Here is a 25,905-nt window from a genome sequence, read left to right as displayed (position 1 = left end):
GAGTGAGTGGGGGTGAGCGCAAGACACTGAGTGAGTGAGGGGGGTTCTGAGTGCTTGAGATTGAGTGAATGAGTGGGGTTGAGTGTGAAAGAATGAGTGAGGTAGGTGCGAGACGTTGAGTGAGTGAGTGGGGGTTAGTGTGAGAGAGTGAGTGAGTTGCCAGGGGTAAATGCGAGAAACTGAGTGAGTGAGTGAGTGAAGGGGATATGAGAGACAGAGTGAATTCAAAGGGGTGAGTGTGAGAGATGGACTGAGTGTGGGTGAGTGTGAGAGATGGAGTGAGTGGGGGTGAGTGTGATAGATGGAGTGAATGGGGATGAGTGCGAGAGACTGAGTAGGGATGAGTGCGAGAGACTGAGTGAGGGGGGATGCAAGAGTTGACTGAGTAAGTGTGTGAGAATGAGTGAGTGGGGGTAATTGCGAGACACTGAGTGAGAGAGTCTAAGGGGCACAAGAGAATGAGTGAGTGAATGGGGATGAGTGTGAGACACTGAGTGAGGGGGGGGTGAGTGTGAGACACTGAGTGAGTGGGGGGGGAGGTGAGTGTGAGACACCGAGCGAGTGTGGGGGGTGAGTGTGAGACACTGAGTGAGTGAGTGGGGTGAGTGTGAGACACTGAGAGAGTGGGGGGGGGGTAAGTGTGAGACACTGAGTGAGTGGGGGGGGGTGAGTGTGAGACACTGAGTGAGTGGGGTGGGTGAGTGTGAGACACTGAGAGAGTGGGGGGGGGTGGTGAGTGTGAGACACTGAGTGAGTGGGGGGTGATTGTGAGACACTGAGCGAGTGGGGGGTGATTGTGAGACACTGAGTGAGTGGGGGGGTGAGTGTGAGACACTGAGAGAGTGGGGGGGGTGGTGAGTGTGAGACACTGAGAGAGTGGGGGGGGTGGTGAGTGTGAGACACTGAGTGAGTGGGGGGGTTGAGTGTGAGACACTGAGCGAGTGGGGGGGGTGAGTGTGAGACACTGAGCGAGTGAGGGGGGTTGAGTGTGAGACACTGAGTGAGTGGGGGGGGTGAATGTGAGCTCTGAGCGAGTGGGGGGGTGAGTGTGAGACACTGAGCGAGTGGAGGGGTGAGTGTGAGACACTGAGCGAGTGGGGGGGGGAGAGTGTGAGACACTGAGTGAGTGGGGGGCTGGTGAGTGTGAGACACTGAGTGACTGCGTGGGGGTGAGTGTGAGACACTGAGTGAATAAATGAGGGTGATTGACCGGGTGGTTAACAGTGAGGTTGAGTGACTTGTCTACAGGATGATATAGACGGGATGGTCAAATGGGCAGATAAGTGGCAGATGGAATTTAACCCTGAAAAGTGTAAGGTCATACACTTTGGAAGGAGTAATTTGACAAGGAAGTATTCAATAAACGGCATGACACTAGGAAGTTCTGAGGAACAAAGGGAACTTGGTGTGTGTGTCCATAGATTTCTGAAGGCGGAGGGGCATGTTAGTGGGGTGGTGAAAAAGGCATATGGGACACTTGCCTTTATCAATCGATGCATAGATTACAAAAGCAGGGAGGTCATGTTGGAGTTGTATAGAACCTTGGTGAGGCCACAGCTGGAGTACTGTGTGCAGTTCTGGTCACCACATTATAGGAAGGATGTGATAGCACTGGAGGGGGTGCAGAGGAGATTCACCAGGATGTGGTCAGGGATGAAACATTCAAGTTATGAAGAGAGGTTGGATAGACTTGGGTTGTTTTCGTTGGAGCAGAGAAGACTGAGTGGTGACCTGATCGAGGTGTACAAGATTATGAGGGGCATGGACAGGGTGGATAGGGAGCAGCTGTTCCCCTTAGTTGAAGGGACACTCACAAGGGGGCATAAATTCAATGTGAGGGGCAGGAGGTTTAGGGGGATGTGAGGTAAAACTTTTTTACCCAGAGGGTGGTGACGGTCTGGAATGCGCTGCCTGGGAGGGGAGGGGGAGGCGGGTTGCCTCACATCCTTTAAAAAGTACCTGGATGAGCACTTGGCACATCATAACATTCAAGGCTATGGGCCAAGTGCTGGTAAATGGGATTAGGTAGGTAGGTCAGGTGTTTCTCACGTGTCAGTGCAGACTTAATGATTCTGTGGGTGTGATAGACTGAGTGAGTGGGGGGTTGAGTGTGAGAGACTGAATGAGAGAATGGGGGAGAGTGTGAGAGACTGAGTGAGTGAGTGAGTGGGGGGGTGTGAGTGTGAGAGACTGAGAGAGTGACTGGGGGTTTTGAGTGTGAAAGACTGAGTAAGCGAGTGTGGGGTGTGAGTGTGAGAGACAGAGTGAGTGAGTAGGGGATGTGAGTGTGAGAGACTGAGTGAATAAGTGGGGTGTGTGAGGGTGACAGACTGAGTGAGTGAGTGGGAGGTGTGAGTGTGAGAGACTGAGTGAGTGAGTGGGGGGTGTGAGTGTGAGAGACTGAGTGAGTGAGTGGGGGATGTGAGTGTGAGAAACTGAGTGAGTGAGTGAGTGGGGGGGTGTGAGTGTGAGAGACTGAGAGAGTGACTGGGGGTTTTGAGTGTGAAAGACTGAGTAAGCGAGTGTGGGATGTGAGTGTGAGAGACTGAGTGAGTGAGTGGGGGGTGTGAGTGTGAGAGACTGAGTGAGTGAGTGGGGGGGTGTGAGTGTGAGGTACTGAGTGAGTCAGTGGGCGGTGTGAGTGTGAGAGACTGAGTGAGTGAGTGGGGGTGAGTGTGAGAGACTGAGTAAGTGAGTGGAGGGTGTGAGTTTGAGAGACTGAGTGAGTGGGGGGTGTGAGAGTGAGAGACTGAGTGAGCGAGTGTGGGGTGAGAGTGTGAGAGACTGAGTGAGTGAGTGGGGGGTGTGAGGGTGAGAGACTGAGAGAGCGAGTGTGGAGTGTGAGTGTGAAAGACTGAGTGAGGGGGTGGGGGGTGTGAGTGTGGGAGACTGATTGAGGGGGTGGGAGTGAGTGTGAGAGACGAGTGAGGGAGTGGGTCATGTGAGTGTGAGAGACTGAGTGAGGGAGTGCGTTTGAGTGTGAGAGACTGAGTGAGGGAGCGTGAGTGAGTGTGAGAGACTGAGTGAGGGAGTGGGAGTGAGTGTGAGAGACTGAGTGAGTGAGTGGGGCTGAGTGTGAGAGACTGAGTGAGTGAGTGGAGGGTGTGGGTGTGAGAGACTGAGTGAGTGGGGAGTGAGTGTGAGAGACTGAGTGAGGGAGTGGGGAGTGTGAGTTTGAGAGACTGAGTGAATGGGGGTGTGAGAGTGAGAGACTGAGAGAGCGAGTGTGGGGTGTAAGTGTGAGAGACTGAGTGAGGGGGTGGGGGCTGTGAGTGTGAGAGACTGATTGAGGGGGTGGGAGTGAGTGTGAGAGACGAGTGAGGGAGTGGGTCATGTGAGTGTGTGTGACTGAGTGAGGGAGTGCGAGTGAGTGTGAGCGACTGAGTGAGGGAGTGCGAGTGAGTGTGAGAGACTGAGTGAGGGAGTGGCAATGATTGTGAGAGACTGAATGAGGGTGTGGGAGTGAATGTGAGTGACTGAGTGAGAGAGTTGGAGTGAGTGTGAGAGACTGAGTGAGGGGGTGGGAGTGAATGTGAGTGACGGAGTGAGGAGGTGGGAGTGAGTTTGAGAGACTGAGAGGGTGGGAGTGAGTGTGAGAGACTGAGTGAGGGATTGGGAGTGAGTGTGAGAGACTGAGTGAGGGGGTGGGAGTGAGTGTGAGAGACTGAGTGAGGGATTGGGAGTGAGTTTGAGAGACTGAGTGAGAGGGTGGGAGTGAGTGTGAGAGACTGAGTGAGGGATTGGGAGTGAGTTTGAGAGACTGAGTGAGAGAGGGAGTGAGTGTGAGAGACTGAGTGAGGGATTGGGAGTGAGTGTGAGAGAATGAGTGTGTGGGTGTGAGTGTGAGAGAATGAGTGTGTGGGTGTGAGTGAGTGTGAGAGACTGATTGAGGGGTGGGAGTGAGTGTGAGGGACTGAATGAAGGGGTGGGAGTGAGTGTGAGGGACTGACTGAGGGGGTGGGTGTGTGAGAGGGACTGAGTGTGGGAGTGGGAGTGAGTGTGAGAGACTGAGTGATGAGGTGGCAGTGAGTGTGAGGGATTGATTGAGGGGGTGGGAGTGAGTGTGAGGGACTGAGGGAGTGGGAGTGAGTGAGGGATTTTGAGTGAACGTGTGGGGGGTAGGGGGAGGGGGTGAGGAATGTGAGTTTGCTTTGTGCCCAGTCTCAGTTTCCTCCCTCAGTCTCACCATCACACCAACACATATACACTCTTCCTTTGGAAAAATAGACTTTATTCCTAAAGTATCTGAAAGAACATTACAAACGTTTCAAAATGGCCATCACAAGAAGGGCAGTTAAATTAACTTTTCCACATAGATCATGAGATGCTCCAATACAATCTGTGAACATTACAGACATTTCAACATGGTCATTACAGACAGTCAGACAGTGCAATGGGATTGGAGTTATCGACATAGATCATGTTGCACTCTGAGGCGCCTCAATACAATTGTGATACATTTCATATTCACTACATACATTCATTGTGAGCTGTACAGCCTGAGGGGTCCATACAATTCCCAGTCCCTCGGTGAACTGTGGCAGAAAGGCCTTAGACAGCAACTTTCCCCCATTGACCCTCTGAGGCAGCTGGTCCAAGATTTACTGCGTCCCTCAGTACGTAGCCCTGGACCTTGGAATGTGCCATTCTGAAATACTGAGTCAGGGACAACTCTTTGCGCTGGAAGACCAACAAGTTTGGGGCAGACCAAAGAGCGTCTTTCACTGAGTTGATGATCCTCCATCTGCATTTGATGTTTGTCTCGGTGTGTGTCCCTGGGAACAGCCCGTAGAGCACAGAGTCCTGTGTCACAGAACTGCTCGGGATGAACCTCGACAGAAACCACTGCATCTCTCTCCAGACCTTCTTTGCAAAGGCAGAATCCACAAGGAGGTGAACAATGGTCTCTTCCCCACCACAGCCAGCTCGAGGGCAACGTGCAGAGGGTTGAGACTCCCAGTGTGTAGGAAGGATCACACACACACCCACTCACAGTGGTTGAGGGTGAATGAGTGAGCATGCTGAGACTGGGAGTGAGCCAGACAGACACACACACACATTGACCCTCTCACACTCTGGTCACTTTTAATAATTACTCCTTTTTAAATTAACAATTTATTGCTATGATGTTGCTGAAGATTTGCCTGGCAATTGTTTCTTTCCTTGAAACCTCAGCTTTTAAAATAAACTCAGTTTAATGTTGTGCCAAACCTCATCCTTCCAAAATGAGACCCTTGAGTGAGAAAAAAATGCAAATATGCCCCCCCCCCCGCCCCCAAGCGATAAGTTTGGACAAGCCTGGTCTGGAGAGACAAAGACAAACAGGTACACAGGCAAACAGTCCAACACACACACACCCTCATTTCAGACAAACACACCACTCCCCATCACCACAAGCACACACACACAGGCAACACACACACCCCTACATTACAGACAAACACACCACTCCCCCCTGCCACAAGCACACACACACAGGCAACACACACACCCCCCCCACACCCATCCTACACGCACACTGCCACTGTCACAAACACACACTCACACACACACACACACACTCCACCATTTATAGGGCACAAGTCAGGAGTGTGATGGAATAATCCCCACTTGCCTGGATGAGTGCAGCTGTCACAACACTCAAGAAGCTCGACACCATCCAGGACAAAGCAGCTCCGCTTGTTTGGCACCACATCCACAAACATTCACGCCCTCCTCCACTGACGCACAGTAGCAGCAGTGTGTACCATCTACAAGATGCATTGCAGGAATTCACCAATGCTCCTTAGGCAGCATCTCCCAAACCCATGACCACTACCATCTAGAAGGACAAAGGCAGCAGATACATGGGAACACCACCACCTCCAAGTTCCTCTCCAAGCCACTCACCATTCTGACTTGGAAATATATCGGCCGTTCCTTCACTGTCACTGGGTCAAAATCCTGGAACTCCCTCCCTAACAGCACTGTGGGTGTACCTACACCACATGGACTGCTGTGGTTCAAGAAGGCAGCTCACCACCACCTTCTCAAGGAGCAATTAGGGATGGGCAATAAATGCTGGCCCATCCAGCGAAGCGCATATCCCATAAATGAATAAAAAGAATATAGGCAGCCACAGTGAACACGCATGATACAGTGACACAGGCAGTCACACACACACATACAGGCATATACACAAAGGCACACATAGACAACTATACAGACGCACACAAGGAGACACACACATGGAGAGAGACACAAAGACATACAGAGACACATACACAAACGAAGACAGAGAAACATACACACAGACACAGACTTTCACACACACATTCAGAGACACAGACTCATATGCAAATGCAGATACAGAGATTCATACAGACACACAGAGATAGATGGACACAGGCACACACAAAGGGAAGCACACACAGAGATGTACATCCCGAGGCACGTGCACTGAGATACACACACACATACACACACACACACAGTCAGACACAGACATACAGACTTAAACACAGATTCACACCACTCGCAGGCACAAAGAGAGATACACACAAGACATAAACATGGAAGGAACACACAGACAGCCACACCAAAACACAGAGGGACACAGGCACACAGAAAGACACACATACAGATGCACAGGCACACTGACGAGACATGGATGCACACACACAGACATGCACACACAGACATACACAGTGAGACAGATAAACACAGAGGCATCTATGCAGGGAGAGAGAGACGGGAAGAGACACAGACAGGCAGAGAGATACACACACAGACACTAACACAGAGAAACACACGGAGACACACGCAAACAGAGGCACACACACACACAGACACATTCACACAGAAGCACAGGCAGACTGAGACACACCTAGATACACAGGAGAGAATTTTTCTCTTGTCAGGTGTGTGTGTGCCCAATCCGAACGGGTGTGAAATGGGGAGTGATGAGGCTGGGTGAGCATCCTGACATCTTCGCGCACTCTCAGGATATTTCCCTTGGAGGGTGTGTGTGAGAAGGAGCAGGATGTCCGCTGACAAAGAAGCGGCCGATTAATGCCCTTAATCAACTCATTAAATGGAATTTTCTGCTGCCTATCCAACCATTCGGTTGTCAGGCGGGCGAATAGGCCAAGTGGCCTTTGCATTTTTTGGTGAAATCTGATCCACGGGCGGGATGAGGTTTCACCCAGAGATTAACAAAAGACTTTTAAAACTCATTTTTAACGTGACCCTGTTCCCGTGACAGAATGACTCGGGGGGACATGTTTAAATCTTATTTTGTCATGTTAAAATTTTTCAGCTGCCTGAGGCAGCTCTGTACCTTCAGGGAGCTTTCACTGAGAGTACCCGCGCACATGTACCCACTTCAGCACTCGCTCTCCTCCCCCACCCCGGCAGCGCTGAGGCTTCCTGTGCGCATTCCCCGCTTGCTCACCGTTAATTGGCCAAACAGCGTGAAATCACAGTCGGAGCTCACTAGCGGGCGACGGTCCGTGTTGCAGCTGTTCCCGGGTCCGCCTGCCATTCCAGCCCGACAAGGTATAACTCCTGTCCATACTGACGAGACACAGAGACACAAGCAGAAACACACCTACACACAGAGTCGCGTACAGAGAGACAGATACACACAGAGACACAAAAAGGCAGAGACACACAGACACAGAGACACACACATACACAAAGAGACATATACAGAGAGACAGGTACAGGCAGAGACACAGACAGGCAGAGACTCACAGACATATACACGCACACAAACAAAGAGACACATACAGAGAGACAGGTAGACGCAGAGTCACAGACAGGCAGCGACACAGACATGCAGAGACACGCACACACATACACACACACATTACAGAGATGCAGAAAGACCACAGATGTACAAAAACAGAGACACTGATGCAGACAGATGCACACACATACACTGCACACGCACAGACATACTTGGTGGGGATTCTCACCTGTACAGGTACATCATCATGCACTCTCCCCTCTTCGCCCCCTCTCTCACTCAGTGAACCACTCGCTGTTGTCTTTGATACACCTTTTGACACGAGCCAGACAGCCCTGGGGTGATGGGGGTCCTCACTCACCTGTCCAGGTATTGTATCTCCTCGCCCCACACTCAATGTGTGAAACAGCTGGTGATGCAAAAATTCACTTCAAAAGGGAATTTGATAAAAACTTAAAGGGAAAGATAATTACAGTGAAATCGCATGAGGAGTGGGAAGGAAAAAAAGATGATTTCAGGAGCTGAACTGGCAGTGTAGGTGAAAGATCTGAAGTCATTTCAGAAGCAGTTAGCTGCAGCAATGGGAGATATTTTGTAAATGGATGAAAGAATTGAATCGGAATCGAGATAAAAGCAAAAAACTGCGGATGCTGGAAATCCAAAACAAAAACAGAATTACCAGGAAAAACTCAGCGGGTCATGAGGACTCGAAACGTCAACTCTTTTCTTCTCCGCCGATGCTGCCAGACCTGCTGAGTTTTTCCAGGTAATTCTGTTTTTGTTTTGAATCAGAATCGAAGCGTTTCTTGCTCGGCCTGTTTCTCTGCCTTGCGATTAAAGTGATACAACCCCACCCTCTGCTGACGGATCGACGCTACTACACAAGCGGAGTGAAATGATCAGAGGTTCCATGAGGCGGCAGCATCACACGGCATCAAGCAACAGTGAGTGGAGCATCAACACACCCACAAGTTGAAAGTGGAGTTGAGAGGTGACCTTTGAGGGAACTTTGAGGAAAACTTGTAAAAATTTTGATAAAGCTTGAAGTCATTTTAAAGAATTCTGAACACTTTTATAAACATGACAAAATGCTTTGGACAGTCTGCAAAAAGCTGAAGAAAGTGAAATAGCTTTTTTTTAAAGATATGCAAAGCAACGGTTAGGGCCACAGCAGATGTTAATCGTTGAGTGAGCCAAATCCCAGGGGGAAACTTAGTTTTCGGACCATAACCATTTTTGTTTGTATTCTAAAACGAGAGAAGTAACCTACTGATCATGGCAGCAATGAATTCCAGTAACACTTTGGGGCTAAAATATAATTGAAAGATTTGTTATCAAGAAGAAAAGAAAACTTAAGTACACAAGATTACAGCTACACAGTTAAAAATGGTCATTCCACCAAAAAAACCATTTGTTTGGACCCACAAGGAAACAGCTTCCAGGCAACTCTCCCCTATCAATGTTTATAAAAATCCAGTAATATTACCGAAGGCTAAACAGCTGTTGCTGTAGTAAAGCTATGCCACACAGTTTCTCAAACACCAACAGCCAACCCCAATTCAGCTCAACATCTTTCCTTAAATACCTTTTATTCCCTTTCATCTTTGATTCCATTGTCATCAGCACTACTTTGAACTCAGCTTTTCCAAAATATAAGAATCTTTTGTGTTTTCCTTCTGCCTTCAATTTTGGTTCCAATAAAATTGAATAACTTTTCTTATTTACTTATGAGCCTTTGCAAGTTGTCAAAATCTTTTACTCCCCTTTGAAATTTAAAGGCTGAGAAGACAAGTCCCTATCTATCTCCTAAAGCAATTTTCTAAACTCTACTTATTTCCTTGTGGATTCAGTTGACATTAGCTTTGTTACAAATGCATGCATTTAGCCCCTTCACTCCTTTCATTCCTCAACTCTTCAGACAAGCTGACTCCATTTACCTTTCCTAGCTTAATTAAAACAATTACACAAACACATACAGCCACATTCACACACACAGGCACACACACACACACAAGGAACACAGTCACACACACACACAGGCACAATTACTCACCGATATACACACAGACATACACACACACACAAATAGCTACACTGGCACACTCACAGGCACACAGACACAGGTGCACAACGACACACACACAGTTGCACACAGATATACACACACACTTATATAGACACACACACAACCTAATTTACAGGATAACACAATATTACCCCAACATATTAAAAAAAACATCAATCCTTACACAATTTATAGCTTGTGCAATAAAAACAGTTCTCTTAAGGCAAAGATGGTGCCAGTTCAATTGAGAGCTGAGAAGAGAAGATGTTATAACTTTACTGATGAAGATCTCAAGGCTCACCCTCAATGAGATGAAGGTGCAGCATCTGCAAATTAATGGTAACAAGTAAGTTGGACATCACGAACAATCAGCGTGTTGGTCTGGGAGGAATCTGAAAAGGCTGTAAATGCGAGCAGCACCTTGCAGTACACATTTTCTCACATTGTACTGCATCTGTCAATTTTTTGCTCACTCACATAATCTATCTATATTGCTTTGCAGAATCTTTGTATCCTCCTCACAGCTTACTCTCCTATCTATATTTGTACCATTGTCGTCTATTGCATAGGGCCAGTGAGTTTCACAAGAAGTGGCCAAACATAAAGAAACTGAACATCAATCTACAAAGATATTCAATTGTTACATAATCAAAAAAAAAACATTTGCATACAGGCTCCTGTGTGTCTCAATATTAAATAAATTGAACGATCTGCGTTAGCGGATATTTCAGAGAATTTTTCAGCTCCTCTCTGAACTTTTGCTGGGTACCTGCATAAATACACGTGTTGGTGCAACAGCTCAGGAGCAGAAGCATGTATTCAACTTCCTGCAGGATAAAGATAGGATCATCATAACCCGTGTAAGAATAAGTACATGTGATTCGATAGTACACAAAGTACACAATGAAAGTCATCCACAGGACTATAAAGCTGCCCGATATGGTGAAAAGTAAAACGATGGATTTTTTCCGGATCTGCAGTTCAGGGTCATTGAAATTTTCCAGGTTTTTGTTGTGGCAGAGTGCCCTCCGAATTCGATTGGCCACGACAATGTATCTTACAGTCAGTCCATTGAGCAGCAGGAGCAGAAAGAACGGGAGGAATGGGGTTGCTTTGCAGTTGAACGATGAAAATATCACCCATAAAGGCGCGCTATAGAAGATTGACTTTGTGTGGCAAAACCAGGGCACCTCGTCAATTATATAGAGGGGCTCAAATTTAAAATACCAGGGGATATTTTGCAAACAGCTCAGGACAAAGACCGTCCACACAACCGCAGCCGCCGTTTTCTTGGTGCAATATTTCGCCTCCACCTTCTGGCAGCAAATGGCCACAAAGCGGTCAAAGGTGAAAGCAACTGTCAACCAGACGGAAATGTCTCTGGACGCATAGATTAAAACAATTTTGAGGCTGCATACCGGAGTGATCGACATGTAGCTGGCCGGAAAGTAAATACCAGCAATGCGATTCAGTATCACGCCGGTGACGACGACCAGTAGATCCGCCGCTGCCATGCCCACGAGGTAGTAAGTGGTGCATTTGGAGAGACCACAGTTGCCCTAGGACAGGATCATAATCGCCGCGATGTTAGCTGGCAGGAAATATTTAAAAATTGTGAAATTAGCCATCTATTCCTTCTATAACGCAACAATGTCTGGCATGTACTTGACAGATAAGATAAATTGCAGTGCGACTGAGACATTTTTCACCCAGAATATGTTGGGGGCCTGGGACTGCCTGGAAGATGAAAGAGATAGAAACCCTTATTGCAAAATAGTACATGGTTAAAACCTTGAAGTGCTGTAAACTACGGGGCTGTGGACTAAGAGCTGAAATTTGGGATTAGACTGGTAGATTTAGTTCAGGTGACGTAGACAGCGATCGGCTGGAATGTTGCAAACTTTCTGTGTTTGTCCGTTTCTAAAGTGACCCATGGAGAGATATTTGTGAGTGTTGTCAGCAGTTGGAGCGGATACCAAATCGCGACGTGTTCAGTAGCAGGGAGCAATGTGGATTGTTCCTTGTCTTTGACATGAAATAAAAAGAAAACTTTGTATCACCATCTAAATATGGTCGGGACGTTACATGAATTTAGCCCGTTTTGGGCATTGGCCTGCTTTACTGAAGCAGTGAGTCTCTCGGAAGCACAGCTCGACAAAAGCTAAAGGAGTTCATCAGCAGTAAACCCATCATCATTTTGTATAATTCCTTTGTAATTATTACTACTCATAACCAATAATCAATACATAAAGATGACTTACCAGGAATACCGACAGCGGCGAGAACTGGGTAGTAAATAGCGTAAAGCAACCCAGATGCTGTTTCATGCATTTCCTATCAGGAGTTTTGTTACTTCTTGCCTCCTGGAGTAAGTAGGGTGGAGGAACAAACCATCTCCAGTATATACACCAGCAACAACCCCCTAGAGCGACTTTGCATCCATTGACATTTTTAGCGAATGACATCAATGAGTGAGTGATGAGTCAATCCAGGCTCTGGAGTGATAGGTTGGAATCCCATGGGAACATATTAACCATTATTCGCTCGCAGCCGAGAAAAGGCAGAGGTTTTCAACTGGCATAGAAATAATGGATTTATTCCCAAAGATCACTGTGTCGATCGAAACTGGCAACAATATGATTCCAAACCCTCACAGGGCAAAACCCATCTCCAGAGCTCCAGGATTATCAGCCGCTTTACTCTTCACTTGCCTCACCTCACAACAATATTGCTGCCAACATACAAGTTTCTAAGTTGCCTATCCTCCTCGCATTAGAAAGATAACATTGGCTAGGTTTTGTGGTGAGTGAATGAAGCTGCCTAAGGCATCTAGAGATCCCCTTAACTCTTTTGAGTACAAACACATTTCCATCTGTTCCTATTCAGATGAAGTTACATTGTTTCATAGTTTGCCATTGTGAGATTTGAACTCTTGATAATCTTTTAAATCTTTTAAATTAAATGGGACAAACGAGTTATTGTAACTCTTTTGAGTACAAACATGTTTCCATCTGTTCCTATTCAGATGAAGTTACATTGTTTCATAGTTTGCCATTGTGAAATTTGAACTCCTGATCTTGGGGTTACAAGCCCAGTACCATAACCACTTGGCTATTTAGGCCAAGCCAGAGATCCTCTTAACCTGCATCCTACCGTTCTCGATGTTAATTAAAATGTCGCGCTCAGTCAAGGGTTCTCCAGCACTGTGATGTCATCGACCAGGGCAACCAACCACATTGCAGAATTCTCACAGTCAGCTAGTGAGGAAGTTAAAAGCGCCGATTACACCACTTATTTTATATAGATTAATAGATAGCAAAATAACAATTGGAACAGAGAGATGGGATTAAGGTTGAAGTTGTGATATTATGAACACATGTTTAAAAATAGATTTTAATAATATGTAAAGTTTCTAAAGATATTGGAGAAAATTGAACTTTCAGCGCCTGACTGTTGTTCAGCAGTAATCATAGACTTAGTTTTTAGTTTCACTTTCTCATGGGATGTGGGTGTCACTGGGTTGGCCAATATATTGCTGACCCAACCCTAATTGCCCTGAAGTAGATGGTGGTGAGCGGCCTTCTTAAACTTCTGCAGTCCATGTGGTACAGGTTCACCCACGGTGATGTTAGGAAGCGAGTTCCAGGATTTTGACCCAGCCCCAGGGGCGATATATTTCCAAGTCAGGATGGTGAGTGGCTTGGAGGGGAACTTCCAGGTGCTGGTGTTCCCATTTGTCTGCTGCCCTTGTCCTTCTAGATGGTAGTGGTCGTGGGTTTGGAAATTGCTGTTTAATAAACCTTGGTGAACTCCTGCAGTGCATCTTGTAGATGGTGCACACACTGCTGTTACTGTGCATCGGTGTTGGAGGGAGTGAATGTTTGTGGATGTGGTGCCAATCAAGCGGGGCTGCTTTGTCCTGGACGGTGTCGAGCTTCTTGAGTGTTGTGGGAGCTGCACCTATCCAGGCAAGTGGGGAGTATTCCATCACACTCCTGACCTGTGCCTTGTAGATGGTGGATAGGCTTTGGGCAGTGAGGAGGTGAGTTACTCTCCACAGAATTCCTCGTCTTTGACCTGCCGTTGTAGCCACAGTGTTTATATGGCTGGTCCAGTTAAGGTTATTTTTACTATTACCATAAGCTGATTATTAACAGGCTGTTAAAAGCCCAGCCACTCACATTCAACTAGAAGAAACACTTTCAAGGGCTTTAACAGCAAGGTGAACAGCGTTAACAGTGGAAGTCCTGATCAGCTCAATGATCTCTAATTGCTCGATTTGTGCAGGGGCTTAAGCAGTGCAGTCTAAATTCTGAAAGATGTCCGGTCGCGGTAAAACCGGTGGCAAAGGGCGCGCCAAGGCCAAGACTCGCTCCTCCAGAGCCGGGCTCCAGTTCCCCGTCGGCCTCATCCACCGGCTGCTGCGCAAGGGCCACTATGCCGAGCGGGTCGGGGCCGGAGCCCCCGTCTACCTGGCCGCCGTCCTCGAGTACCTGACGGCCGAGATCCTCGAGCTGGCCGGCAACGCGGCCCGGGACAACAAGAAGACCCGCATCATTCCCTGCCACCTGCAGCTCGCCATCCGCAACGACGAGGAGCTCAACAAGCTGCTGGGCGGGGTCACCATAGCCCAGGGTGGGGTCCTGCCCAACATCCAGGCTGTGCTGCTGCCCAAGAAAACCGGCCACCCCAGCAAGGTTTACGCCTGAAGGGGAGACACCGGGAACAGATCAAATCCACAAACCCCCCTCCCACACACAAAAAGGCTCAGGGGAATCAGCGAATCACTGATTGCAGCTTCTGGATGAGGGACAGAACCATTGAGCACAACTGATGACGTAGACCATTGACTTCAACTGGCTGCCCGATGAACAGCCACGGTGGGGGAGGGGGGAGGAGGGGGAAGAGAGGGGGGAGGAGAGGGGAGAAGGTGGGGTGGGTAGGTGAGGTGGGGGGTGTGGAGGCAACTTGTGCCAACTGCAAAAAACACAAAAAAATGACTCCATTCGTGCTCTGGGACTTCTCTGGTCCCCGTTTCATTCCAGTTCATTCTTTGGGTCTGGTTTGAACTCTGCTGGTCCTTCCTGGCCCTCTTTTAACTCTGCTGGCCCAACTTTGGCCTTGTTAAATTCAAGCAGCCCTCTCTTAGCTTCCTTATTTTTCACAGGTTTTGTTTCACTCTTTGCATCCTCTGAACATTCCCCAGCTCCTCGCGCTCCTGCAGGTTCCTGCTGGCTGCTGTTGGTCTCGTTTCTTTAGCTAACACCTTACTGCCAGCCGAATCATCTCAGTTATCTCAGCTCCAGGACATCACTGCAGGTGGTCCTCAGGGTAGAGTCCTCGGCCCAACCATCTTCAGCTGCTTCATCAATGACCTTCCTTCCATCATAAGGTCAGAAGTGGGGATGTTCGCTGACGATTGCACAATGTTCGGCACCGTTCACGACTCCTCAGATGCTGAAGCAGTCCATGTCCAAATGCAGCAAGACCTGCACAATATCCCGGTTTGGGCTGACAAGTGGCAAATAACATTATCACCACATAAGTGTCAGAGCAATGACCATCCCCAACAAGAAAGAATCCAAACACTGCCCCTTTTTGTTCAGTGACATTACCATCACTGAATCCCCCAATATCAACATCCTGGGGGTTACCATTGACCAGAAACTGAACTCGACTAACCAGATAACTACTGTGGCTACAAAAGCAGGTCAGAGGCTGGGAATCCTGCGGTGAGTAACTCACCCCCTGATTCCCCAAAGCCTGTCCACCATCTACAAGGCACAAGTCAGGAATGTGATGGAATATCTCTACTTGCCTGGATGAGTGCAGCTCCCACAACACTCAAGAAGCTCGACACCATCCAGTAAAAAGCAGCAGCTTGATTTGGACCCCTTCAACAAACATTCACTCCCTCTGCACTGATACACAGTGGCAGCAGCGTGTACCTTCTACAAGATGCACTGTAGGAATTCACCAAGTCTCCTCAGGCAGCACCTTCCAAACCCAGGACACTAGAAGGGTAAAAGCAGCAGGCACATGGAAACACCACCACCTGCAATCTCCCCTCCAAGCCACTCACCATCCTGACTTGGAGATATATCGGCCGTTCCTTCACTGTCGCTGGGTCAGAATCCTGGAACTCCCTTCCTAACAGCACTGTGGGTGTACCTACACCACATGGATTGCAGCGATTCAAGAAGGCAGCTCACCACCACCTTCTCAAGAGCAACTAGGGATGGGCAATAAATGTTGGCCCAGCCAGTGATGCCCACGTCCCGTGAATGAATAATAAATAAAAAAATGCAGACTCCGAGCAGAGTCGGACAACTGCAGTTGTTATTCACTAAATTGTCTGGTGTTGACTTGTGATATTTCTGACACGATGTGAACTCAAATCCGTGATATTCTCAGGTTAAAAATGACTTATCAAAGCCTGTGTCAAAATATCTGGGCTTAATTAGTGTTTCGGCCAACAGTGTAAAAAGCAGAATAGAGGATGGACAGCCTGTTACACAGGTCCGAGGATCCCCTTTCCAATCAATGCAATGGAATGGAAACTAGAATGGAATTGCCTGTTTGTTATCCCCTGTTTTACATTCCAGCCAAGACCAATCCCAGGCCCACGCACTCTTGGGTGAAATTAGAAAGGAATGGTGGGGAGGTCCGAGGTATCCATAGATTTACCGCCCCTGTGGCTTTGACCAGGAGGTGGCGCAGTGGGTACAAGTCAAAGGCCGAGTGTTCGAGTCCCATGTCAGGATGTGAGAGCCACAGAAGGAGCATTTATAATGTGGCCAGACTGTCTGATTATCAGCCTGTAAATCCTCCTACCATGCCCAGTGACAGGCGGTAAAGAGTGGGAGAGTTTCCTGGTCAGCCATGCTGCGGGAAGCAATGGCAAACGCCTGCATTGCTTCGCCAAGCAGAATCCATCCAATGGAAGACCCTGGGGGTCAATGCCCTCTTGGTCTGGAGGAGCGACGAGTGCTAATGTAGAGGGACTAACACGCAACCTAGAGGGGAAGATGGCCAAAGAAAATACATTCCTTTTGCCATTTCAGACTCCATGAGAGTTAAATTTGGAAGTTCCCAAATCAGACAGGAGCAGTGAGCCCAATGAAATTACTTCTCTTGAGAGTTGCTGTCTGATGGTGTCAGTCTGGATTTTATGGATTTGGGGGCGGGGGTGGATTGGGGCTTAGCCAGAGGGGAGTGAAAGGCAGAGAAAGAGGGAGAGTGAGAGTGGTGGGGGGTGGGGGGAAGGGAGGGAGGGAGGGGGTGATGGAGGGAGAGAAGGAATGAAAGTCAGAGAGAGAAAGAGGGTGATAGGGAGAGGGAGTGAAAGTCAGAGAGAGGGAGGAAGGGAGAGAAGGAGAAGGAGTGAAAGGAGAGGGGGAGGGAGTGAAGAAGCGGAAGGAGAGGAGGCAGGGGGGAATAGAAAAAAGAGAGAGAGAGAGTGAAAGGCAGAGGGAGAGAGGGAGGGAGTGAGAGCAGAGAGAGAGGGAGTGAGAGCAGAGAGGGAGGGAGGGAGAGAGGGAGGGAGAGAGGGAGGGAGGGGGAGAGGGAGGGAGAGCAGAGAGGGAGGGAGGGAGAGAAAGAGAGAGAGGGCGAGAGAAAGGGACGGAGTGGAAATCAGAGAGAGGGAAGGAATGAAAGGAGAGAAGGAGGCAAGGGAGGGAATGGAAAGCAGAGAGAGGGAGGGAAGGAGTGAAAGGGGAGAAGGAGGCGAGGGAGGGTGTGGAAAGCAGAGAGAGGGAATGACAAAGAAAGAGGAAGGAAAAGGGGCCAGAGAGAGAGAGTGTGTGAATGAGAAGCCATTGAGATTGCAACAGAGAGAGAAGGGCAGAGAGACAGAAAGAGGATAGAGAGAAAATGACGCACATAGAAAGAGAGAGAGAGATAGAGACTAAAAGGGTGATACAGGGTCCGCGCCCCCTCGATGGATTCTCACATTCCCTTCTGGGGCAGAGGCTTTGTTGGGTTAAAGGATCAGGTGTCGGGAGTGAGATTCAGGCAAGATTCACACAGAGACACAAAAGCAATACACAGACACTGATACTAGGTCAACATGGTTAAAAAAGATGGCCCATCCAATCCTTACATAACTCCAGGTCTGTCTCTGAGACATGCATGCTCCCAAATTCACTACTCATCCAACCAGCTCCCATTTACCTTACCTACTACCCCCAACCCCCTCAGGTGTGGGACAGACCAATATGTATCCACTCACAGCTCATTTTAAACAGACTAACTCGGTACACATTTCTGATGTGGAAATAGAGAATTGAGAAGTGTCTCTCTGCACTCAAACTGCTGGAAATAAACCCTGTAAATATTTGTGTGAAGCTTTGCATGGTTTTAAAAACCGGGATCAGCCAGGAGCCAGGGGCCTTTGTCAGGAGGTGAGGGAGTTGCAGGCAAGTCTTTATTTTTCTTACGTATATTTTATTCACTAAAATTTATAAAAGTACAGTCTACAAGCCTTCAAAGCTGACATTACATCAGGGGAAAATCAATGCAATTTCTTCCAGTAATGTAAGTTCTCCACCATAATTACAGATAGAGTTGATAGTTATTAGACAGACCTTTGTCCACTCAATGCTTGACTAACTCCCCGTCTCGCTGTTAAAATCTCACTGATTTAATATTCCAGGTCATTGAGCTTAGATCACAGCTAGAAAAGGTTACGCGCTTAACATGTTTCACACAAAGAATAGGGAGAGGAGGAGATGAACTTGGTCGAATGCAAAACAGCTGATATTAAATGTGCCTTTGTGAAGCGGCCTGGAATGAGATGCAATGGCTTTTGACGAGGTTTCATTCCAGGGTTCATCCTGTGACGTAGGGCTTTGCACTGTGCAACCGAGACAGACATCAGCTACTGTTCTGCAGGACGACACGGGTCTGGAGACTGCTCACACAGACAGAGACACAGAAGCAATATATAGACTCTGATACTCACCTAGTTCCACATGGTAAAGATTGCTTCAATTTTCCTCAAAAAATATGCCTGTCATAAAAATGCTGAGGAACATTACACCACCACTCCATTTTGTGAAAAAGTGCAATATTGTTCATTCTCATTCAACACAGTGTGTAAATGAGCGACAGCGCTACTCAGCTTTCATCTTTTGAAGGAAATGGGCTTTTGTGTCCCTACTACCACAGAAACCGTGCTGTGTGCTTACAGATCAGATATGTGAGAGCCATTGCAAATGTAGGGGAGAATCTTTGCTGGACTCTATCAAACACACAGACACACACGTGCGCGCACCTTTAGCAATGTACCCTCTGCTGGATATTGTCAGAATCACACACACACACACCCCACATTCATACACACACACACACACACACACGCACACACACATATATACACCTGCCAATCTGCCCACTGCTGGATACTGTCAAAATCACACATACCTTCAACAATCTACAAATACACACAAACACAAACCACACAAAACACACACGCACAAACCACACAAAACACACACATGGAGACACACAAACATAGACAGTCATGCACGTGCACACAGGCATATGTGAAATGGTACACTCACAAGAGGTACACAACAGTCTCCCACACAGAGACATGCACAGACAACCACACATATATACACACAGAGAGACATAGAGACACTCACAGTCAAAGGCACACATACAAAGACACACAAACAAACACACACACACACACACACACGAGATACAAACACAGTCGCACACATAGACAGAGAGACATGCATGCAGGGGCACAGGGAGACAAAGGGGTACACTGACAGGGACAGGTGCAGACAGGCAGAAACACACACACATTACAAAGACACACAAATACCACAAAAAGAAACAGACAGACAAAAGCACACACAGGCAGACACACACTTCGTGGGGAGCCACACTCGCCTGTACGGGTAAATAATCCTGCAATCCTCCCACATTTATTGTGCGAAACAGCTGCTGCCAATGTCAAATATAAAGCGGAATTGGATAACTACTTAAAGGGAAAGATAATTACAAGGAAAGAGCAAGGTGAGTGGAAGAAGAAAAGGATTATTTCAGGAACTGAAATACATAAAGGTCTGAAGAAGAGCCATACGGACTCGAAACGTTGACTCTGTTTCTCTCTCCACAGATGCTGTCAGACATGCTGAGTTTTTCCAGCATTTTCTGTTTTAGTTTCATTTCAGGAGCTGATTTGGCAGTGGAAATGAAAAACCTAAAGTCATTTCAGGAGCAATTGACTGCCGCAACGGAAGATTTTTTTTATCTCTGGATGAATGACCGAAAAAAGAATTAAAACATCCCCTCCTCAAACCTGTTTCTCTACCCTTTGATTAAAGTGATGCAATACTGCCCTCTGCTGGCGCATGGGCGCTACTACATAATCGACAGAAAACTCAGGGATTCAACAAAAGCATCACACGTTCAACAAGAATGACAGCAGTATTACCACAGCCCCAAGTTCACTGTGGAGATACAGAGGTGAGCAGTGTTTAACTGAACTCTGAGGCAAACACATAGAGACTTTGAAAAAGCTAGAAGTCATTTTAAAGAATCCTGAAAACGTTTACAAGTTATGAATATATGGCAAGGTGCTTTGGGTGGCCTGGAAAAAGCTGAAGTAAGTAAGTTTAAAAAAAAAGTAATTATGAGTTTATATTTTTTAAAAGTGCACGTACAGCAAATACGGTATTAATAGATATCTGAGATGAGGACATGTTTACTGATGAAGACTTCAACGCACACACTCAATGAGATGGAGGTGAAGCATCTGTAAGCTACTTTTTTTCTCAACAATATACTTTATTCATAAATATCTGAAAGAACATTTCAAAACATTTCAAAATGACCATCACAAAAAGTGCTCCCAATGCGGTTTCCTCTACATTGGAGAGACCAAACACAGACTGGGTGACCGCTTTGCAGAACACCTTCAGTCTTTCCGCAAGCATTACCCAAACCTCCCTGTCACTTGCCATTTCAACACTCCACCCTGTTCTCTTGCCCACATGTCTATCCTTGGCTTGCTGCATTGTTCCAGTGAAGCTCAATGCAAACTGGAGGAACAGCACCTCATCTTCCGACTAGGCACTTTACAGCCTTCCGGACTGAATATTAAGTTCAACAATTTTAGATCGTGAACTCTTTCCTCCATCCCCACCCCCTTTCCCATCCCCCCTTTTTTTCCAATAATTTACACAGATTTTTCTTTTCCCACCTATTTCCAATTTTTTAAATGTAATTCCATCCATTGTTTTATCTCTATCTTTTAGTCTATTTTGATCCCTTCCCTTCACCCCACCCACCCCGACTAGGGTTATCTGTACCTTGCTTGTCCTGCTTTCTGCCCTTAATTAGCACATTCCTTAGATACTATCACCACTTTCAACAACTCTTTGTCCCTTTGTCTGTGACATCTTTTGGCCATCTCCACCTACCACTGGCCCTCTATCCAGCTCTACCTGTCCCAGCAACCCCCCCCCACCCCCCTTAAACCAGCTTATATTTCACCTCTTTTCTATTTTTACTTAGTTCTGTTGAAGAGTCATATGGACTCGAAATGTTAACTGTGTTCCTCTCCGCAGATGCTGCCAGACCTGTGCAGTTTTTCCAGGTATTTTTATTTTTATATTAATAGTCATTTGGCAGCACAGAACATGAGTATTGCTGCAAAAAGAGACATGCTGACCAAGCTTTTTGTCTTTCACTCATCAGGACAAGAATTGGTAAGGGGAGCAACAATTTATACCACATGAAAATAGAATGCTGATTGGTTAGCAAGTGGACTCTGATTGGTAGAGGCATAGCCATGGAGAATTTACCTGTTAACTGACAGTTAATTGCCGAGCTTTATTTAAATTCTAACCAGTCAGGTTGGCTCTGATTGGTCAAGACATTGCCCTGGGGCACGGACTTGAGAATGGCTGTCCTATTTTGTATAGTTGAATAAAGCACCACGTGTGTATATGTTCCTTCTGTCTGGCAAAGGGAGAGCGCTGTGTGTGAATGTAAGTATGTATGTGGGTATATTACATTACTTAAGAAGGAAACTGCTGGTAGTTTGAAGGACAATAGATAATTAAGAGGTTGGAAATGAATTAGAATTAAAAGCCTGTGCTTCGAATGATTATGCTAATAAGAATAGCAACAGTAACCTAAGAACAAACAATAAGAATTAAAACAAATAATATTTAAACCGAAAACCAACAAAGCTTAGAAACTGACACTTACTGCAACCCAAACAGTTCGAAATTATCAGCACAAACATGGAAATGAGTCATGTCAGTGCACCAAAAGCTATTCCGATATTATCTCCAATTCCTACACAGTGGTGTAATAATAGCAGGGTCACCATCACTCCAACAATAAAAGTCAACTTTAAGGTGAAAGAAAATGTGCGTTCAATTCTCTAATTTTGTAACAAACAATATAACGTCCATTTATGTCGTGCCTTTAACATAGGAAAAGTTCCCAAAGTGCTTCAGAGGAGGCAAAATTGACATTCAGGTGAGCAGAACCTTCGAAGAGATTGCTTTGAAGATGATTCTTAAAGCAATAGAGACAGATGGAGAGGTGGCTGGTTTAGGGATGAAATTGCAGAATATGACCCCTGGCCGGCTGAAAAGACCAGGCATAAATGCTGTGGCTAAAATGATCAGATCTGTGAAAGAGGCCAGTAAGGGATGAACAGAGAAATCTTTGAGGTTCATGAGTTAGGGGCTGGAGCTTAGATATGGAGGGCTGAGTTTGTGCAGGGATTCATAGGCAAGGATGAAAAGAGTTCGAATCGAAGGGTTGCAAAGACCCAGAGACAGTTTAGTCAATGGAGACTGGTAAACAGTGTCAGTTCAGCCCCTCCTTGGGATGGACTAGTTTAATGAAGATTAGGACACCTTGTCCTAACCAGTGAGGGCTGGGAAGGTGCAAATTTCATTCAGTAGGCCGGAGGAGGAGCCCTGGAACATAAGAACATAAGAAATAGGAACAGGAGGAGACCATTCGGCCCCTCGAGCCTGCTCCACCATTCAATAATATCATGGCTGATCTTCTTGTGTTTCGATTTGCATGTTCCCGTCTAACCCCAGTAACCTTTCATCCCCTTGCCTAAAAAGCATCTATCTACCTCCGCCTTAAAAATATTCAGTGACCCCGCTTCCACCACCTTCTGAGGCAGAGAGTGCCAAAGTCACACAACCATCTGAGAGAAAAAAAAATCTCCTAATCTCTGTCCTAAAAGGGCGACCCCTAATTATAAATGAGTGCCCTCTAGTTCTGGAGTTACCCACAAGAGGAAACATCCTTTCCACTTCCACCTTGTCAGTACTGTTCAGGATCTTGTCTTCTTCAATTAAGCCACCCCTCACTATTCTAAACTCCAGAGGAAACCCAGTCTTTCCAACCTTTCCTCATAAGACAATCATTCATTCCAGGTATCAGTCTAGTAAACCTCCTTTGAACCACCTCCAATGCATTTACATCCTTCCTTAAATAAGGAGACCAAAACTGCACACAGTATTCGAGATGCAGTCTCACCAATGCCCTGTATAACTGAAGAATAACATCCTTAATTTTATGTTCAATCCTTCTTGTAATAAAGGATAGCATTCCATTAGCCTTCCTAATTACTTGCTGTACCTGCATACTAACTTTTGTTGACTCATGTACTATAGCACCTAGAACCCTCTTCACCTAAGAATTATGCAGCCGTTCTCCATTTAAGTAATACTCTGCTTTTTTTACTCTTCCTGCCAAAGTGAACAAGTTCACATTTTCCCACATTAAACTCCATTTGCTGGATCTTTGCCATTCACTCAACCTACCTATATCCATCTGCAACCTCCTCATGTCCTCTTCGCAACATACTTTCCTACCTAGCTTTGTGTCATTTGCAAATTTAGCTACAATGCCTTCACTCTCCTCATCTGAGTCATTGATGTAAATCGTAAAAAGTTGAGGCCTCAGCACAGACACCACTCGTCACATCCTGCCAATCAGAAAAAGGTCCATTTATGCATACTCTCTGCTTACTTCCAGCCAGCCAATCTGCTATCCATGCTAATATGTTACCCACTACACCATGCGCTTTTTTCTATAATAATCTTTGATGTGGCACCTTATCCAAAGTCTTCTGGAAATCCAAGTACTGTACATCCACAGGCTCCCTTTGCCTCTTCACAGTTTTCTGGCCCAAATTGTGGCATGCATGAGGATTTCTTGAAGACTTCGACTACAGTCAGGGAAGACCCATTGGTTTAGCTGAGGTGAGAAGGGAAGGGCTATTCCCTGTCAGCTGGGGTTCGGGGTTTCTGGGAGGTTGGTGGTGGTGAGATGATGATGGATACGTGGGTGCTGTTCCCACTCAGAGATGCCAGCTGCAATGCTAAAGGAAACCTATTGCAAAATTGTGTCCAATTCTGGACGCAATACTTCAGGAAGGATGTGAAGGTTTTAGAGAGGGCGCAGAAAAGAAACGCGAAAATGGTTCCAGGGATGAGGAACTTCAGTTACCTGAACAGACTGGGCGAGTCATAGCTGTTATCCATTAGATATGACAATGTTCAGCAGCAACCAGGAGCAGTGCAGGGAGGACAATGAATTCTCACTGGCAGGAGGGGCCAATAACCGGAAGTACACCAATTTAAGGAGGATGGCAAACAGACCAACGGTGAGAGGATTAAAAACTTGCTTTAATGCAGCGAGTGGTAAAAATCTGGAATGCATCACATGAGAGGGGGGGGTGGAGGAAGAGGCATTAGCCGGTTTCCAATCGCAAAAGAGAGAAAAAAATACATTGTTAATGGGAAAGGGTGGGATTGGGGGTCCAAGTGCGTTGTTCTTGCAATGGACCAGACGGGGTGAATGGCCTTTTTATGTGGTAGACCCATCCATTAATTACACGACTTCTAATCCAGGTTCTCTAATTCTAGTCATTTCCCATCAGCTGGGAACGGTCCAGATGAATATGGGACCGTCCCCCCTCTGGGTAACCAGGATGACGGAGTCGCCGCATTTCACAACAAGATTGTTCAGTCAGGAACGCCATGGGGATTACAGATTGAGTTCATGTCACTGGAGAGGAAGAACCCTGCATTCAGATGGCCACCCCCTCTCCCCCAACAGATGCAGCAAGAAGTGATTGCAGATGAGAGCTCCCTTTTGCTCCCTTTGCTTCCGATTCGATGCTGAGAGACAGGAGATTGAGTTTGAGGAAGTTCCATTCTGTCTGCTTCTCATTTTTTGGGCGTATTTTCTCTCCACAGTTTCTGCTTCTGTTACATTCACATTTTATGATCCATCTTCTTTACTCCATGTCATTGGCATGACCATCCAGACCCCATCTCCTCTAACTAATGACCAAAGGACTTCAGGATCTTTACACGGAGGTGGTGGTATAGTGGTAAAGTCACTAGCGGAGTTACCCAGCAGCCCAGGCTAATGCTCTGGGGGGATGAGTTCGAGTCCCAACATAGATAGGTGGAGTTAAATTCAACTGGTAAATTCTGGAGTTGAAAGTTAATGTTGCTGCACAACAGCTCGCCACCATCCCAGCAAGCAGTCTGCTTGATTGGTACTGCGTTCACTTCCTCCACCACCAGCGCACAGTAGCAGTAATGTGTACCATCTACAAGATGCACTGCAGCAATTCACCAAGCTCCTTAAACAGCACCTTCCAAACCCACGACCATTACCATCTAGCAGGACAAGGGCAGCAGACACATGGGAACACCACACCTGGAAGTTCCCCTTCAAGCCACATACCATCCTGACTTGGAAATATATTGCCGTTCCTTCACTGTCGCTGGGTAAAAACACTGGAACTTCCTACCCCCCTAACAGCACTGTGGTTGTGCCTACACCACATGGACTGCAGCGGTTCAAGAAGGCAGCTTGCCACCACCTTCTCAAGGGGAATCAGGGATGGACAATAAATGCTGGCCTAGCCTGCGAAGCCCACATCCCATGAATGAATTTTTAAAAATGATAACTGTCATCGATTGTTGGTTCACTTCAGGGGAGGTCTGCGGCTCTTGCTGGATGTGGCATAAATTTGACTCCAGTCCCTCAGCTGCCCTCTGAAACAGTGGTGGAGGAAGTGAATGCAGTACCA

General features: G+C 46.8%; 1 protein-coding gene across 1 annotated transcript; it reads left to right on the top strand.

Annotated features, from left to right (window-relative positions):
* Positions 1-14,113: 14,113 nt before the first annotated feature.
* Positions 14,114-14,503, top strand: LOC121271013 (histone H2A-like). The gene has a single exon (XM_041176697.1). The coding sequence runs from the start codon at positions 14,114-14,116 to the stop codon at positions 14,501-14,503; it is 390 nt and encodes a 129-aa protein (XP_041032631.1).
* The last annotated feature ends 11,402 nt before the right edge of the window (positions 14,504-25,905 follow it).

This window comes from Carcharodon carcharias, chromosome 29 (assembly GCF_017639515.1).
Source record: "Carcharodon carcharias isolate sCarCar2 chromosome 29, sCarCar2.pri, whole genome shotgun sequence".
Classification (NCBI taxonomy): domain Eukaryota; kingdom Metazoa; phylum Chordata; class Chondrichthyes; order Lamniformes; family Lamnidae; genus Carcharodon; species Carcharodon carcharias.
The sequence above is the reverse complement of the archived record's forward strand: the minus strand, read 5'-3'. Positions and strand labels throughout refer to the sequence as shown.